Source organism: Scophthalmus maximus, chromosome 21 (genome assembly GCF_022379125.1).
Source record: "Scophthalmus maximus strain ysfricsl-2021 chromosome 21, ASM2237912v1, whole genome shotgun sequence".
NCBI classification, from domain to species: Eukaryota; Metazoa; Chordata; class Actinopteri; order Pleuronectiformes; family Scophthalmidae; genus Scophthalmus; species Scophthalmus maximus.
The window spans coordinates 14,947,501-14,962,500 of NC_061535.1; the positions used below are offsets into that span (position 1 = coordinate 14,947,501).

The window sequence follows — 15,000 nt, forward strand, 5'->3', positions numbered from 1 at the left end:
ACCTGTGCTGGGACCGGAGGTGGTGCTGGGACCGGAGGCGGTGCTGGGACCTGTGCTGGGACCGGAGGTGGTGCTGGGACCTGTGCTGGGACCAGAGGTGGTGCTGGGACCGGAGGTGGTGCTGGGACCGGAGGTGGTGCTGGGACCTGTGCTGGGACCGGAGGTGGTGCTGGGACCGGAGGCGGTGCTGGGACTGGCGGTGCTGGGACCGGAGGCGGTGCTGGGACCTGTGCTGGGACCGGAGGTGGTGCTGGGACCTGTGCTGGGACCGGAGGTGGTGCCGGGACCTGTGCTGGGACCGGAGGCGGTGCTGGGACTGAAGCCGGGATGGGGGCTGAGGTCTGGAACGGAGCTGAGGCGGAAACAAGACCCAGGTCGGGTTTGAGTTTGAGGCTGGACTCTTTGATGGGATCGGGCGTCGGGATTGGATCCGTGCTCCAGTGCCGACGGAGAACCTGACCGGCGGTCGGCTCCTCGGACTGGTCCATGGCGCTCTCTGCTGCTTCCTCTTCCTGCTCCATCCTCTTCTCCTCCTCGCCGTCCTCACTCCGGCCTTCCTCCGTCACTTCCATCTGTTCCTCCTCTCTTCCTGCCTCAGCTTCCTGCCCCGGTCGTTTCTCCTCCCTCGCCCGCTCTCTTTGGTCATCTCTCTCCAGCCGCGGGTCTTCACCGACGCCCCCCTCATCTCTGGTTCCTTGTCGCGCCCCTCGCCCTCTTTCCGTCTGCTCCTCGCTCTCCTTCGCCTCGCGAACCGGAGTCTGTGAATGAGTTCCGGCCTGATGACGTGGCGGAGAGGCCGGACTCAGGAGAGACGGTGGCGACGGCAGAGGAGAGGTTGTTTTTGGCAACGAGGGGTTTGGAGGACGAGGAAGAAGGAGTGGGTCTTCCTCACTGCCGAAAGTTCTCTTTGATTTGGTGGAAAGCTCGGGGGGCTCTGCGACGGGAGGCGGCGGCTGCACCGAGGCGTGGGCGTACACTCCGGGGCGGGGCTGGCGTCCCGAGGAGAGGGCGATGATCTGCAGCTGCCTGGCTGCAGACGGCGAACGATCGAAGTGGGAGGAAGGGTTGGTGACGGACAGCGATCTGCGCTGGCTCTGTCCGGGACCGGGCACAGTTTGAGTTAACGGACAGTTCCTCAGAGCGGCAGGCGGTCGGCTGATGGGCGGGGCCTGATTGGAGGGCGGGGCCTGACTGGAGGGAGGAGGAGCAGCGGCGGCGATCGGCTGGAGACCAGAGGTTTGTCGAGGCGCCGCCGCTCGGTGACCGATGGGAGAGTGAAGTCTGGGCCTCAGAGGGACGGCTCGTACCGGAGAGTAGAGAGCTGAGGAGGAGCGAACCACAGATAAATAAAGATGGACGACACGACGGCTCCTCTAAAGTGAAGTCAAAACATCCGGATCGCCTTAGTGATGGTCTTCATATACAGTCAGTGATCGTCTTCATATACAGTCATTGATCGTCTTTATATTCAGTCAGTGATCGTCTTCATATACAGTCACTGATCGTCTTCATATACAGTCAGTGATCGTCTTTATATTCAGTCAGTGATCGTCTTCATATACAGTCAGTGATCGTCTTCATATACAGTCATTGATCGTCTTTATATTCAGTCAGTGATCGTCTTCATATACAGTCAGTGATCGTCTTCATATACAGTCATTGATCGTCTTTATATTCAGTCAGTGATCGTCTTCATATACAGTCACTGATCGTCTTCATATACAGTCAGTGATCGTCTTTATATACAGTCACTGATCGTCTTTATATACAGTCACTGATCTTCTTTATATACAGTCAGTGATCGTCTTTATATACAGTCACTGATCGTCTTTATATACAGTCAGTGATCGTCTTTATATACAGTCAGTGATCGTCTTTATATACAGTCAGTGATCGTCTTTATATACAGTCACTGATCGTCTTTATATACAGTCAGAGATCGTCTTTATATACAGTCAGTGATTGTCTTTATATACAGTCAGTGATCGTCTTTATATACAGTCAGTGATTGTCTTTATATACAGTCAGTGATCGTCTTTATATACAGTCAGTGATCGTCTTTATATACAGTCAGTGATCGTCTTTATATACAGTCAGTGATCGTCTTCATATACAGTCAGTGATCGTCTTTATATACAGTCAGTGATCGTCTTTATATACAGTCACTGATCGTCTTTATATACAGTCAGTGATCGTCTTTATATACAGTCAGTGATCGTCTTCATATACAGTCACTGATCGTCTTCATATACAGTCAGTGATCGTCTTTATATACAATCACTGATCGTCTTTATATACAGTCAGTGATCTTCTTTATATACAGTCAGTGATCGTCTTTATATACAGTCACTGATCGTCTTTATATACAGTCAGTGATCGTCTTTATATACAGTCACTGATCGTCTTTATATACAGTCAGTGATCGTCTTTATATACAGTCAGTGATCGTCTTTATATACAGTCAGTGATCGTCTTCATATACAGTCAGTGATCGTCTTTATATACAGTCACTGATCGTCTTTATATACAGTCAGTGATCGTCTTCATATACAGTCAGTGATCGTCTTTATATACAGTCAGTGATCGTCTTCATATACAGTCAGTGATCGTCTTCATATACAGTTAGTGATCGTCTTTATATACAGTCAGTGATCGTCTTTATATACAGTCACTGATCGTCTTTATATACAGTCAGTGATCGTCTTTATATACAGTCAGTGATCATCTTTATATACAGTCAGTGATCGTCTTTATATACAGTCAGTGATCGTCTTCATATACAGTCAGTGATCGTCTTTATATACAGTCAGTGATCGTCTTTATATACAGTCAGTGATCGTCTTTATATACAGTCACTGATCGTCTTTATATACAGTCAGTGATCGTCTTTATATACAGTCAGTGATCATCTTTATATACAGTCAGTGATCGTCTTTATATACAGTCAGTGATCGTCTTCATATACAGTCAGTGATCGTCTTTATATACAGTCACTGATCGTCTTTATATACAGTCAGTGATCGTCTTCATATACAGTCAGTGATCGTCTTTATATACAGTCAGTGATCGTCTTTATATACAGTCAGTGATCGTCTTTATATACAGTCACTGATCGTCTTTATATACAGTCAGTGATCGTCTTTATATACAGTCAGTGATCATCTTTATATACAGTCACTGATCATCTTTATATACAGTCAGTGATCGTCTTTATATACAGTCAGAGATCGTCTTTATATACAGTCAGTGATTGTCTTTATATACAGTCAGTGATCGTCTTTATATACAGTCAGTGATCATCTTTATATACAGTCAGTGATCGTCTCTATATACAGTCTCTGATCGTCTTTATATACAGTCAGTGATCATCTTTATATACAGTCAGTGATCATCTTTATATACAGTCAGTGATCGTCTTTATATACAGTCACTGATCGTCTTCATATACAAATTCTTGCTATTGATTTTCAAATGAAACTTGATTTTAAATATGGAAAGTGGATCAAGTATGAATTAGTCTACAAGACGTTTCTGATGCTGTTCACATTTTTTATGAAAAGCAGTAAACACATCGTCATAGTGTTACTATGTGAATCTATTTATAGTTTACTTGTTCATAGTTTATTATAGTATTTCACCCGTTAGATTTTAGCTGTGTTGAATAATCGTCCTGTGTGTCGTGATCATACACACACACACACACACACACACACACACACACACACACACTCTGGGACCTACTCGGAGGCGGGACGGCGAGGTGGCGGCCGGGCGTGGTCGGGCTCTCCGTTGCCGTGGTGCCGGGCTTCGGCCGCGGCCTGAGAGGGGGGAAGAGCGCGGCGTGAGGGCGAGAGAGTGGGGGCGGGGCCTTGAGGCGCAGGGTGGGGGGGATGGTGAGGGTCCCGGGGGGAGAAGGCCTCAGGGTGAGACTCTGGAGCTGGAGGGGAGGAGGGGGGGAGAGAGACGTCAGGTCACATCACAAACACTTCTGTTCACTTCCTGCTTTGATTCAGGGTGTTCGCTAACCCCCCCCCCCCCAAGGGTGACCGTCCAATCACAGCTCAGCAGCAGCATCACTCGGCGCAGCAGGTGTGTTACAGAGATGTTACTGAAGTCCCTTCTTAAATACTGAGGTTTAAACTTTGGGCAAACTTTTTTTTCTTAAATAGACAGACATGGAAGCTAAATATATATATTTTTAAATTCCGTATAAAGATGTGCCTGAATCAAATATGTGGATATATTATTCTAAAAAAAAATTATCAAGACAAGATTAATAGAATAAATAAGGTTAGAGATTGAATTTAAAGTATATTGTAAATAAAGTGAGGGAAATAAATGACTGAAATATTTAAGTAAAATTTTGAGGTACTCATTGATTCATCGTTTTATTCATATCTCAGCCACACGTCTTCTGACTTTGCTGCTTTTCCTTCGTCGTATATTAAAGCAAACCAGAGAATCTTTCATGATTTTGGACGATTGGTCGGAATCAAACTTCAGCTTTGGAAAATAATTTTTCTGGGTTTGTTTTTTAGAAACAAGAAGAGTTCTAATAGTACAATCTGCCTCCGTCACAGGAAACGAGACATTCAACACACGAACAGACGAAAAGTCACATTGGCTCGGCTGCTCACCTGAGCGGAAGCAGGGTTGGAAGAGAGTGAGGAGGAGGAGGAGGAGGAGGAGGAAGAAGAGGAGGAGGAGGAGGAGGATGGGGCAGGTCGCATTGCAGACGTAAGAATCAGCTGCAGGCGTGAAAGAGGAGAAGGGAAAGAAGGAGGGAACAGAGGGAGGAGGAAATAAAGAGAGGAGAGCAGCGATTAAAGAAGAATATTTCAAGCTCGTAGTGTCTTTTCTCTGTGTGTGTGTGTGTGTGTGTGTGTGTGTGTGTGTGTGTGTGTGTGTGTTTACCATCTGAGCTCTGAGCAGCACCTGGTCTTGGCCGGACCCCCTGAGACCTTTCCCCAGGAGCAGTGTCTGCTGGGAGACCCTCTGCCTGACAGGGGAGGGGCTCTGATTGGCTCGCACGAGACCAGGTGTTCCCACAGGGTGAGGCTGTGGTACCTGGAACAAAGTGAGGGGGGGGCGCAATTAAGGAAGAGAAGATCTTGAGTGAGGCGACTTTGAACAAAGTCAGAGTCGTGAGGTAACTGTGTAAACCTCAAACACACACACACACACACACACTCTGCCTCCAGAAGCAGGTACAAGCAGGATATTTCAATCTTTGAATCATATGGAGTGTGTGTGTTCAGTGTGTGTGTTCAGTGTGTGTGTGTGTTACCTGTCTGCCAGGTGGACTGGCTGGTGTGTGAAAGGGCGTGATTGGCGCGGAGGTCGGCGTGGACACAGGCCGCGTGTTCCCGTTGGTCAGGCAGGCGGAGGAGACGAGGGGGGAGGCCGTGGTGGCGACGGCGTGAGAAGAGGAAGAGGAAGAGGAAGGGGAAGAGGAAGAGGAAGGGTTGGATGGTGGGAGAAGAGAGGTGGAGGCGGAGGAGGTTTGTGCAGGAGGAGATTTTTTGAAGACGCCAGTCGTGGGGGAGGGCAGGATCGGGCGAGAGTACGTGCGGAGGGCGGGGATGGCGGTGGAGGTGAGCTTAGGGGGAGCGGGGACGAGGATGTGGGGCGACGCCGTCGCCGCCTTGGGGCCATGGGACGAGATGACGGAGGGTGCAGGGGTGAGAGGGGGAGGAGGCGAGGAGGTGGCGGGCGTCAGCGTGGACGCTGGGGAGTCGAGGAGCGTGGGGTTGGGGGTGAGCCGAGGAGGCGTGGGGGTGGTGGGGCTGCTTCCATTGGTGGCGTCTCCGTGATGTGACCGACGAGCCGGATCCTTGTCCATCGTCCAACACTGTGACACACTGACAGACAATCACAAAGACAATTGAACTCGAAGAAGATTTCTTCAACAGGAGCAGAAAACAAACACACATCCTGATTGTTATATTATTATTAATAATGTATTTATCTGTTTTTATTTTCACATTTGTTTAAGAAAGAATCCATGTGGATTTGTACAAAAGGGGCGGAGCCAGGAATGGAACGGTTCAGACACCAGAGACTGAAAACCGTGACAACAGGAGATCGTGGACGTTTGGACCGAACCGCGAAGACACCACGACCTCCCGAACCTCCCGAACCAACCGAACCAACCGAACCTCCCGAACCAACCGCTGCAGACGCAGGTGCAGACGCAGGTGCAGGCGCAGGTGCAGGCGCAGGTGCAGGTGCAGACGCAGGTGCAGACGCAGGCTGTTGAGCTCTCAGCTCTTTACTTCAGAAAACAAACTCATTATATTCTAGTTAATTTTTGCTGCTGTTAAATTTTTAACAGCAATTATAAAAAAAAATGTGTTAATGTCTTCCGGCCTGCATGTGTCACGTGATTACTTTTGGTCCAATAACGGTGAAGGGTCACACCTGTGAATCATCTGAAGATGGATAATAATACTGAGATCCCCCCAACCCAACCCCCTCCTCTCCCCATGCAGCACGACTAAAACCAGCAACTTTTGCTTTTTTTAAAAATATTCTTGAATAATCAATAATCGTCTGTTAACTGACCAATAGACGAGCTGCTCCACTGTCTGATGGGAACATCCTCCCTGAAGGAACTAAAGCTGAGTCCACGCGACATCACCGCGCGGGCAGGTGCAGATGTGTGCATCTGTGTGCGCGCGAGTCATCTGCACGAGCCGGACGACGCGGCGGCGACGCGCGCGGGGCCACGCTGAGGCCAGAGATCACGCACGTGACCGCAGACGGGCCTTCACAACAAGTCTCACCGACCACAGCGTGTTGGGAAACTGTCCACGTTGTGCGTAAAGCTCCGTGGTCCGGTGCCACCACCAACAACCCCAGCCCCCCGAGCCCCCCTGCCCACCTACCTACCTCTGAATTCGGCGTCGTCCTGCAGGTTACTCCCGGCGGCGTCCATCCGGCCCTGCGCGCATGTTTGTGATGAAGTCTGTTGCTCAGATGAACCGGGGGGGTCGACACAGGCTGAAATGGGCGTGTGTGTGTGTGTGTGTGTGAAGCTTCACTTCCTCGTCTGACAGCGAAGTGCGCGTCACCTTCCTCCTCCTCCTCCTCCTCACAGTAATGTCAGCAGCCTCACCTCTGATTATCCGGCGTGAACCTCCCGCACGCAGCCACTCGCGCAAAGTTGCAAAGCGCGACAGGCCCGTGGACGATGTGCGTGCGTGTGTGTGTATGTGTGTGTGTGTAAGTGTGTGTGTCGCACTTTGTTCAGGGCTTCATCTGCAGCCTGGAGCTCTTCCCCTCCGCCGAGCTGTGCGTGGATCCACTATGCGGGACGTCGCCCGCCGTTCTGCGGTGGAACACCGCGCCGCCGACGCACCTGCCGGGTCTCCGCGGTGGGAATGAGCCCGGCGCGCAGCCACCGTGTAGCGGCTGCCAAGGGGGGGCCTGCTCGGTCCGCTGCTGCTGCTGCTGGAGAGAAGTGCAATGGAAGGCAGCGGCCGCGCTCAACAGGGCGACAGAGGCGAGACAGCTCCACTCAGAGCTCAGGAGGACCGCGACGCACCGAGCGAGCGAGGGGGCTGCAGGCTGCACGCACACGCACACACACACACACACACACATACACACACACACGCACACACACACGTACACACACGCACACACACACGCACACACACACATACACACACACACGCGCACACACACACGTACACACACGCACACACACGTACACACACACACGCACACACACACGCACACACACACGTACACACACGCACACACACACGTACACACACGCACACACACACGCACACACACACGTACACACACACACACGCGCACACACACACACACACACACACACCGTGCAGCGTGTGTTCTGGTGCTGCTACACACTGACGGTCACCGTGCAGCGGAGGAGGAGGCGTTCAGGTCCTTCACTCAGTGACACCGTAATAACCAAAAAACACCCTGAACGAGGTTGAGTACATCAGACTATACACACGAAAATACTCACATGTGTAGAATACACTATATTATGTAATTTGATTTTTAAATGTTATATATTTTTTTGCTTTATTCAAGCGGGGACTCATAGGTATAATAACACACTTTTTTATGGGACACTTTATATGCACAAATGATAAAAGATAAAACACAACAGTAAAAACAGACCAAACATGAATACAGAGCAATAAACAACAATTAGATACTAAAACATTTCTAAAATCCATGTTAATATAAAAGAATAGCAGAACAAAGAACAATAATATTCCACAGGAATTAAAACACAAACAGACATGTGTTCCAATGTTTCCCGAGACCAGCACAACTCCATGGTGCGTCTCAGTTTTTATATGATCAAATTATTCATTTTTTTTGAGTCAGTTATTCATGAGAGAAGTCCAACATGAACGTGTGTTGCACTTCCATCCATCTGTCTTGCTGTCACCCTGTTATTCTTAATATTTTCTTACGGTTGTTTTCTTGTTTCGGTATTTCTGTTAGCCACGATGCTAACGCTGCCGCTAGTTAACGCTATAGGGGCCAGAAAACGAAGGTGAACAAACTTCTTTCTTCTTCCTCCGTTATCTCCAAAGTGCTGTTGACGACGTTTCCTCCAGAGCTCTGAGGAAAACGTTCCTGCGTCATTACGACAGCGACCAAACAGCTATACCACCCGGAACCACTAGGGGGCACCACAGTCGACTGTCGCCCTCCTCTGGACGTGGATGTGAACTGCGACGTGACTGTTTTGTTTTAATTTTTAATAATGTTTGTACAATAAAAAACTAAACTTTTTCTGAAATCCCGCAGCGTGTGGTCACGTGACCTGTGTCGGTAATCGGATGAGCCTCTGTGATTGGACAGACTGCACCTCAACAACAGACACCCCGCTGCGTCACCTGCTGCTTTAATCTCATTTGACGGACGGGGCTGCACCGGAAACCAGGGGGGCTGCCTTCAAAATAAAATTGCATCGTCGCAAATGTTTTTTTTTTGGATCATGTTGCATCATCCTCTGAGCTTCTGACTGACGTCACATAATCTTTTTCATGCATGTTTCCAGTTTTCTTATTTATTTTTCACTTTGCCATTTAAACATTCGTCGCGTTAGCGTCACGGCACGTTTATTTTGAAAGGTCTGGACCGGACGCGTCACTCCAGCTCGTTTGACTTGACTCATAACTCCATAGCAACCGAATCGAGTGAGAAGAAAAGTTGAGATTTGGGGGTTTTATTTTTCTGCAGAGCTGGGCGAGGATGACGCGTCTCCTCCAGAAACGGGGGCCGGACACAGACGCGTTAATCTTGAAATAAAAATTGAATTAAATAACAAAACATGCCATCGACCAAAGTTATCAAGACCAAACCGGTGGAGGCGACAAGAAAACCCGTCGACAGAACCACACCGGCGACGACGGAGGCGGCGAGCGGAGCGAACGGCGCGGTGCGTAAAAGCCGCGCGTCGAGCTGCCCGAGGTGTCCGCAGCAGCGCGGCCGGTGTGCGGGGCGCGGGGCCCCGGGGACGAGCTGTGAGGGCAGGGCCAGAGCCAGGTCCGTCTCACGGTGGCCCAGAGCGCAGCCGGACTACCGGAGGGCGACCGGCTCCTCCAAACACGACAACCCGCAGTGGCGGCGGGGCACGAGCGGCTGCCCCGCCGGTGAGAGGGGGCCGCGGGGCCCGGGGGGGCCGCGGGGGCCGCGCAGCGTCAGGGCCGAGTCCCAGTGCGCGATCCAAAGGTGAGACGCTGTCATTTGTCCCTGCTCGTATTTTTAGACTTTCAACGGATTTTCTATGGTAATAATTCAGGTACAATGTTGAATATGAAAAGAAAATTCATATCAGTATTATCAAATGTGAGCATCAGTCTTTTTTGCTCAGGTGTGTGGTGTGTACAATGTTACCATCCATCCACAAATACTTCAGACTTTCCATAAGGTGATAAAAAGACATTAAAACAATTTGAGACCAGAACATTTGATAAAAGCAGTAACATAAATATGTAAGACAAAATGTAAATATGATTCATAATGTCCTTCAAAGCTGGAAACATAACTTAAAACCTTCAATAAATATGTTACTGTACAGGAGATCATGACTGATTTTTTTGGGCCGATGGCGATATCGAGGAGTTTGAAAATAATTGATCTAATATCTGCAGATATACTATAAATAAAAAGACAACCTGAGAAATACAACTGAATATATAGAACATGACTAAATGCACTTTTTTTTGCGATTTATTCTTTGAAATAAAAGGTTTCATACCAGCAAACACTGCGATATGTCTGTGAATGGCTCATATCAGTCATATATATATATACCATATATATATATATATATATATATATATATATATATATATATATATATATATATCTGTAGGGTTCTACTGCAGAGGACTTTATCATAAAATGGTGAAAAATGTCGATGGTGTTTCCCAAAACTCCAACATGATGTTTTGTTTTGTTCACAAACCAAAGATCTTCAGTTCACAGTCACAGAGGAGCAAAGAACCAGAACATATTCACATTCAAGAAGCTGAAATCAGAGAATTTAGACTTTTTTTTCTTCATAAAAACGACTTGAACCGATTAATTGATTATCCAAAATTGTTGGCGATTAATTTAGTTGTGGATTATTAATCGATTATCCGTTGCAGCTCTAGACCACAGTTTGTTAAATTGCCTCTGGAGTTGCAGCAGATTGACCTGGAAACCTTCAGACCCGTGAGGAGACGGAGAACAATCTCTGGTGCTAGTCTCCGAGTGTGGAGGTGAAAACGTTTATCACCACCAGCAGCAGCAGCCTGATATCAGAGCGTCCTGCTGCCTCCCATCTGCTCGCTGTGGATTAACGCCACATGCTGCTGGCGTGACAGACCTGCAGGTGAACTGCTGCAAACCTGCACATCCACACGGGCAACAGACGATTTGTTGCACACTTTGAGACTTCACTTCACGGCCTCCGGGAGCCACAGGGGCTCGTTCACCTTTACACGTGAAAGAGCTGAAAGCTACAGTGTGTTAATATTTAGAAGAAATACATTCACAGAAATTGAATATGTCGTCCACAACTATGTGTTCATATACAGTATGTATAATGAGTTAAATATAGTGACATGAGGTGGACCTGACCTCCGTGTCAGTCTGTGCTCAGTTGGTTGCGGTTTGCAACTTCACCACCAGATGTCGCCAGAAAATTACAAAAATTACACACTGTGGCTTTAAGAAGAATTACTTTAAAGCCACAGTGTGTAATTTTTTGGTAATTTTCTGGCGACATCTTGTGGTAAAGTGTCAAACCGCAACCAACAGAGAGACCGACAGGGGACACTTTGTGGTGGCACTCCGCCGATTAAATTTCCGGCTTCCGGCAGCTTTTGTGTTTGTTTCTCCCACGAGAACATTTGACTCTCTTGTCTTGTCATGTGGAGCGCGAACATTGAGAAGGATTCATTCACAGACATCTTAAAGTCGATGACTTGTTCCTGGGAGGCGGATGTCGACCGCAGCACTCGCGGAGCATCAGCCGAACAACGTTCATGATGTCGACAGAGAATAAAGTGTGTATAATAAGTGTGTGTTATTTTCTTTTCTTTTCTCAGTTACAAAGCTTTCACCGTCATCCCCCCGAACCCCAAGAAGAGGAGCGAGATTCAGAGGAGTGAGTTCCGTGTGTCTTTGGATCCATGTAGTTATTATTATTTTTTTTTCTTCACGTCATTGTTTTCCACGCCGGCTTGATCGTTGTGTGACTTGTTTGATTGGTCGAGCAGAGGCGGAGGCAGAGCTCGCCGCTCTGGAGGAGCTTCGTCTGAGCAGAGCAATGGCTTACGTTTCCATTAACCCCAGCAGTGTTGGTGAGACACACACACACACACACACACACACACACACACACACAAAGACAGATCAGATCAGATCTGTAATGTTCAGTTTGTGACTTGTTTTCTCTGACTTGTGTACGTGTGTGTGTGTGTGTGTGTGTGTGTGTGTGTGTGTGTGTGTGTGTGTGTGTGTGTGTGTGTGTGTGTGTGTGTTTGTGTGTGTGTGTGTGTGTGTGTTCACAGGAGGCTGCATGAGTCTGGAGGAAGTGCGACTGAAGCAGCAGCAGGAAATGATGCAAGCGAAGAGGAAACAGAAAACGGTCGGACGACTTATAACACATTTACCTTGACCTGCATTTTACGAAAAATTATTTTGCAAAAACTTTCCAGGAAACATTTAACATAATTGATTAATTATAGTAAACGTTAATAGAGATACAAGGTATTGTAAACAAAACTCACTGTCACACTTTCAGATTTAGAGGTACATAATTCAACTGACAGAGACATGCGACACCTCGTCAGTGGTTTAGTCATGTTTTCACGTTTATTGCTCAAAAGGAGTCACCGTGTGTGTTTTCATCTATTTTTCAATTTCAGACCAAGAAGCTGGCGACTGAGCAAACGTCCGTGGTGACGAGCTGAGCGTCACCTGTCGTCTCCATTCAAATCCCACAATTACATCACATTTTAAAAATATTCAGATTCCATACAACACTGCTTTGTGTGTATCGTCGTGAATATTTGACGTCGTATTCATATTTTGTACAAAGGTGTTTTTTTTCTGTTCCCTGATATGTGTTTTAATATTATATAGAAACATATATAGTATAAAGGGTGAGTCAGATTTATTTATTCCACTTAGCTCATTCTATTCAGCCACGCAGGTTATATTTACACATACATTTTTATTATTGTTTATTATAATTTTTCTTTATTTAATGTGGATGGTCCCGGCGAGACGTCGGGGAGTTCTGCTCAAGACCATCAGCGACCATCAAAAAAAAGAAGTAAAAATATTAAATTTGACAGCAACATTTTTTCTTACTCAACATCGGGAAGTTTCTAATTATATTTAAAGTGCAGATAAGAAACACGAGAGAGAGTGTTATAGATAAACTTTTATTTTTTATGTTTTTTAGAAGACCTCAGTGATTCTGACACATCCAGGAAACGTTGTTCCGAGCAACAGTTCAAATACAAGAGACACTTTGTGTGTAGCTGTCAGTTCAGGTTGATGGACAGCTTTGTACCTTTTGGTCTTTAAGGGGGCGTGGCCCGTGAACGCATCACGCCATTCTTCCCTGTTACATAAGCCGTCATCACGGAGATGATTGGGGATAAAATGTGATGGAATGTAAAATGTACACTCAGCAATAAACACAGGCAATAAACCAAACTATAATAAAGTCGTTGTTTTTTGGAGGTCGGGTCCGCCTCATGTCACTATATTTAACTCATTCAGAGTTGATAATACATATATGAACACATAGTTAGGGACGATATATTCAATTTCTGTGAATAAAGTTATTCTAAATATGACATACTGTAGCTTTAAAATATAGAACGTAAACTCAAATTCCCCCCAAATTTTTGACAATAAGGAAAACATCATATTCCCCAGCATCACACACTCGCAGGTTAATATTTAGGCCGGTCCCAGTAGAGGTTTGAGTAAATTTAGTCTCTAAAATTATTTAATAAATAATTACAGAGAGAACTTCAGTGGGTAGTTCTGTCGTTCTGCTCATGAAGGTGCAGCCCAGTGTGACGCCCTGGTGCAGCGTAGCGTGGAAGGACAGTGTGTTGTGTAAATGATGGTGATGAAAAAAAAGCATAATCATAATAAACATAATCAGATCATAGAACTTTAAAAAATTAAAAATTAAAAATAACAAGTTGCAGTAGGATAAAGCTACAGTTGGTCAAATGCAGGGAAAATGTGTTTTGGGTTTTTACATTAGCATGATTGTACACACACACACTCACACACGCACGCGCCCATATTCAAGGACAGGGAGCTAAACGTCAGTCTCGTGCTGCGTTCCAGGCCCGTGCATAATTCAAATGTCACATTCGGTGGCTGACGGAGACAACACGCGTGTGAGCTGCAAGTGTTTCGTTTTTTGTCCCGCCATGTTTGTAGTCATAGATTCACTGTAGTCCACTTCTGGAGACGCCATCCATTCTGTGACGCAGATGCTGCGTTCAAGGTCACCGACCGTAAGTTCCGACGTTTTCGGGAAGTCGAGCACTACCGAGACGAGCCTGTTATTGTATTATGGAAATACAAGTCTCGATTTCTTTTTTATTTGTCATATTTAATCTGGAATTATTCAATTTTAATTGTTATATTCATACTTTTTCTATTCTTTTCTTGTTTTTGGACTCATGTTGTGTTATTTGTCAGCTTGCTAGTCATCTGTAAAACACCCAATCTGTGTTAAGGGCTCTACACATAAAGTTTTATGTTTTTTATTCAAATGCACATCTCTTAAATTGAAACATTCACTTATTCTCACCTTCCCACTTCGTCAGCGCGCTCGTGTGCGCCCGTCTTGTTGCCAACGTCCATATTTCCCGCAGTTCCTTGAAGGCGGCATGATTCGCTGGCTGCTGAGCTGATCTTTGTGCGAGCGGAGCGGAGCGGTCGCAGTTTTTAGCCGCGGACGAGCGAACACACACGGGGAAAGACGCGGCGTGGGACCGCGCTAGGGCCCGAGAAGCACCACACACACACACGGACGGGCGGACACACGAGTGACAGCGACGGAATTAAACATGGTAAGCGGACGTGTACAGGGCGGCGGGCGCGCTGGCTGGCGGCGAGAGCTAGCTAGTTAGCTTAGCTAGCTGGCTAATGCTAATCGGCTAGCGAACTGTTTTCCTGACTCATTATTGAGCTGCCCGAGAAGCTAAAGGCTGCCATTTTACACCAGCAGCACGGGCGCCTGGCTCCCCCCTGCCCGCGGCGGGCAGCTCGGCGAACAGCCCCCGCACGTCGAACACACACCCCGCACGACGCGCTCGTGTCGAGACGAGCCGCAAACGCGATCTAAACGCGGCTCGTGGCTCGATTTTCGGAGCCGCGTCCGACCCGTCGCGAGCTAACGGCGCTAGCCGCGGGGAAGCTAACGACAGCTAACAGAATTGCGTAGCAGACTCTGGGCTCGCGTCGCCA

At 47.3% G+C, this 15,000-nt stretch overlaps 3 protein-coding genes and 1 long non-coding RNA gene across 26 annotated transcripts in view; 3 read left to right on the top strand and 1 right to left on the bottom strand.

Annotated features, from left to right (window-relative positions):
* The window catches only part of LOC118291305 (proline-rich protein 36-like), a 14,428-nt gene extending 6,819 nt beyond the window's left edge, over positions 1 to 7,609 (bottom strand). For 4 of the 23 annotated variants that reach the window (XM_047329846.1, XM_047329835.1, XM_047329836.1 and 1 more), the window contains exons 1-6: positions 6,888 to 7,608; positions 5,288 to 5,861; positions 4,915 to 5,067; positions 4,638 to 4,748; positions 3,742 to 3,937; positions 1 to 1,321 (exon numbers count right to left, since the gene is read on the bottom strand). The exon at positions 1 to 1,321 is cut by the window's left edge. In XM_047329846.1, coding sequence (XP_047185802.1) covers positions 1 to 1,321; positions 3,742 to 3,937; positions 4,638 to 4,748; positions 4,915 to 5,067; positions 5,288 to 5,861; positions 6,888 to 6,937 — 2,405 coding nt within the window. In that variant the 5' untranslated portion in view covers positions 6,938 to 7,608. Of the gene's footprint in view, positions 1,322 to 3,741; positions 3,938 to 4,637; positions 4,749 to 4,914; positions 5,068 to 5,287; positions 5,862 to 6,887 lie in introns of all 23 variants that reach the window. The other 19 variants (XM_047329854.1, XM_047329847.1, XM_047329840.1 and 16 more) reach the window with 18 other exon arrangements.
* On the top strand, positions 3,944 to 6,162 carry LOC124849755. Its single transcript, XR_007030278.1, has 3 exons — positions 3,944 to 4,089; positions 4,581 to 4,737; positions 6,000 to 6,162. It is a non-coding gene; the product is annotated as an uncharacterized LOC124849755 (long non-coding RNA).
* Positions 7,610 to 9,148: 1,539 nt separating the features above from the next.
* On the top strand, positions 9,149 to 12,813 carry zgc:194621 (uncharacterized protein LOC795037 homolog). The gene is made up of 5 exons (XM_035619488.2): positions 9,149 to 9,729; positions 11,598 to 11,656; positions 11,769 to 11,852; positions 12,063 to 12,139; positions 12,420 to 12,813. The coding sequence occupies exons 1-5, from the start codon at positions 9,329 to 9,331 to the stop codon at positions 12,462 to 12,464; spliced, it is 666 nt and encodes a 221-aa protein (XP_035475381.1). The 5' UTR covers positions 9,149 to 9,328; the 3' UTR covers positions 12,465 to 12,813.
* Positions 12,814 to 14,413: 1,600 nt separating this feature from the next.
* The window catches only part of LOC118291306 (cullin-1), a 17,174-nt gene continuing 16,587 nt past the window's right edge, over positions 14,414 to 15,000 (top strand). Inside the window, exon 1 of the mRNA XM_035619486.2 lies at positions 14,414 to 14,603. The gene's annotated coding sequence lies outside the window, so the exon portion shown is untranslated. The remainder of the gene's footprint in view (positions 14,604 to 15,000) is intronic.

Excerpts from the sequence above, each read along its gene's own strand:
- zgc:194621 (XM_035619488.2), top strand. The coding sequence starts at position 9,329 with ATGCCATCGACCAAAGTTATCAAGACCAAACCGGTGGAGGCGACAAGA. Across the intron at positions 9,730-11,597 it reads TCCCAGTGCGCGATCCAAAG|TTACAAAGCTTTCACCGTCA; the intron begins GTGAGACGCTGT and ends TTCTTTTCTCAG. Across the intron at positions 11,657-11,768 it reads GAGGAGCGAGATTCAGAGGA|AGGCGGAGGCAGAGCTCGCC; the intron begins GTGAGTTCCGTG and ends TTGGTCGAGCAG.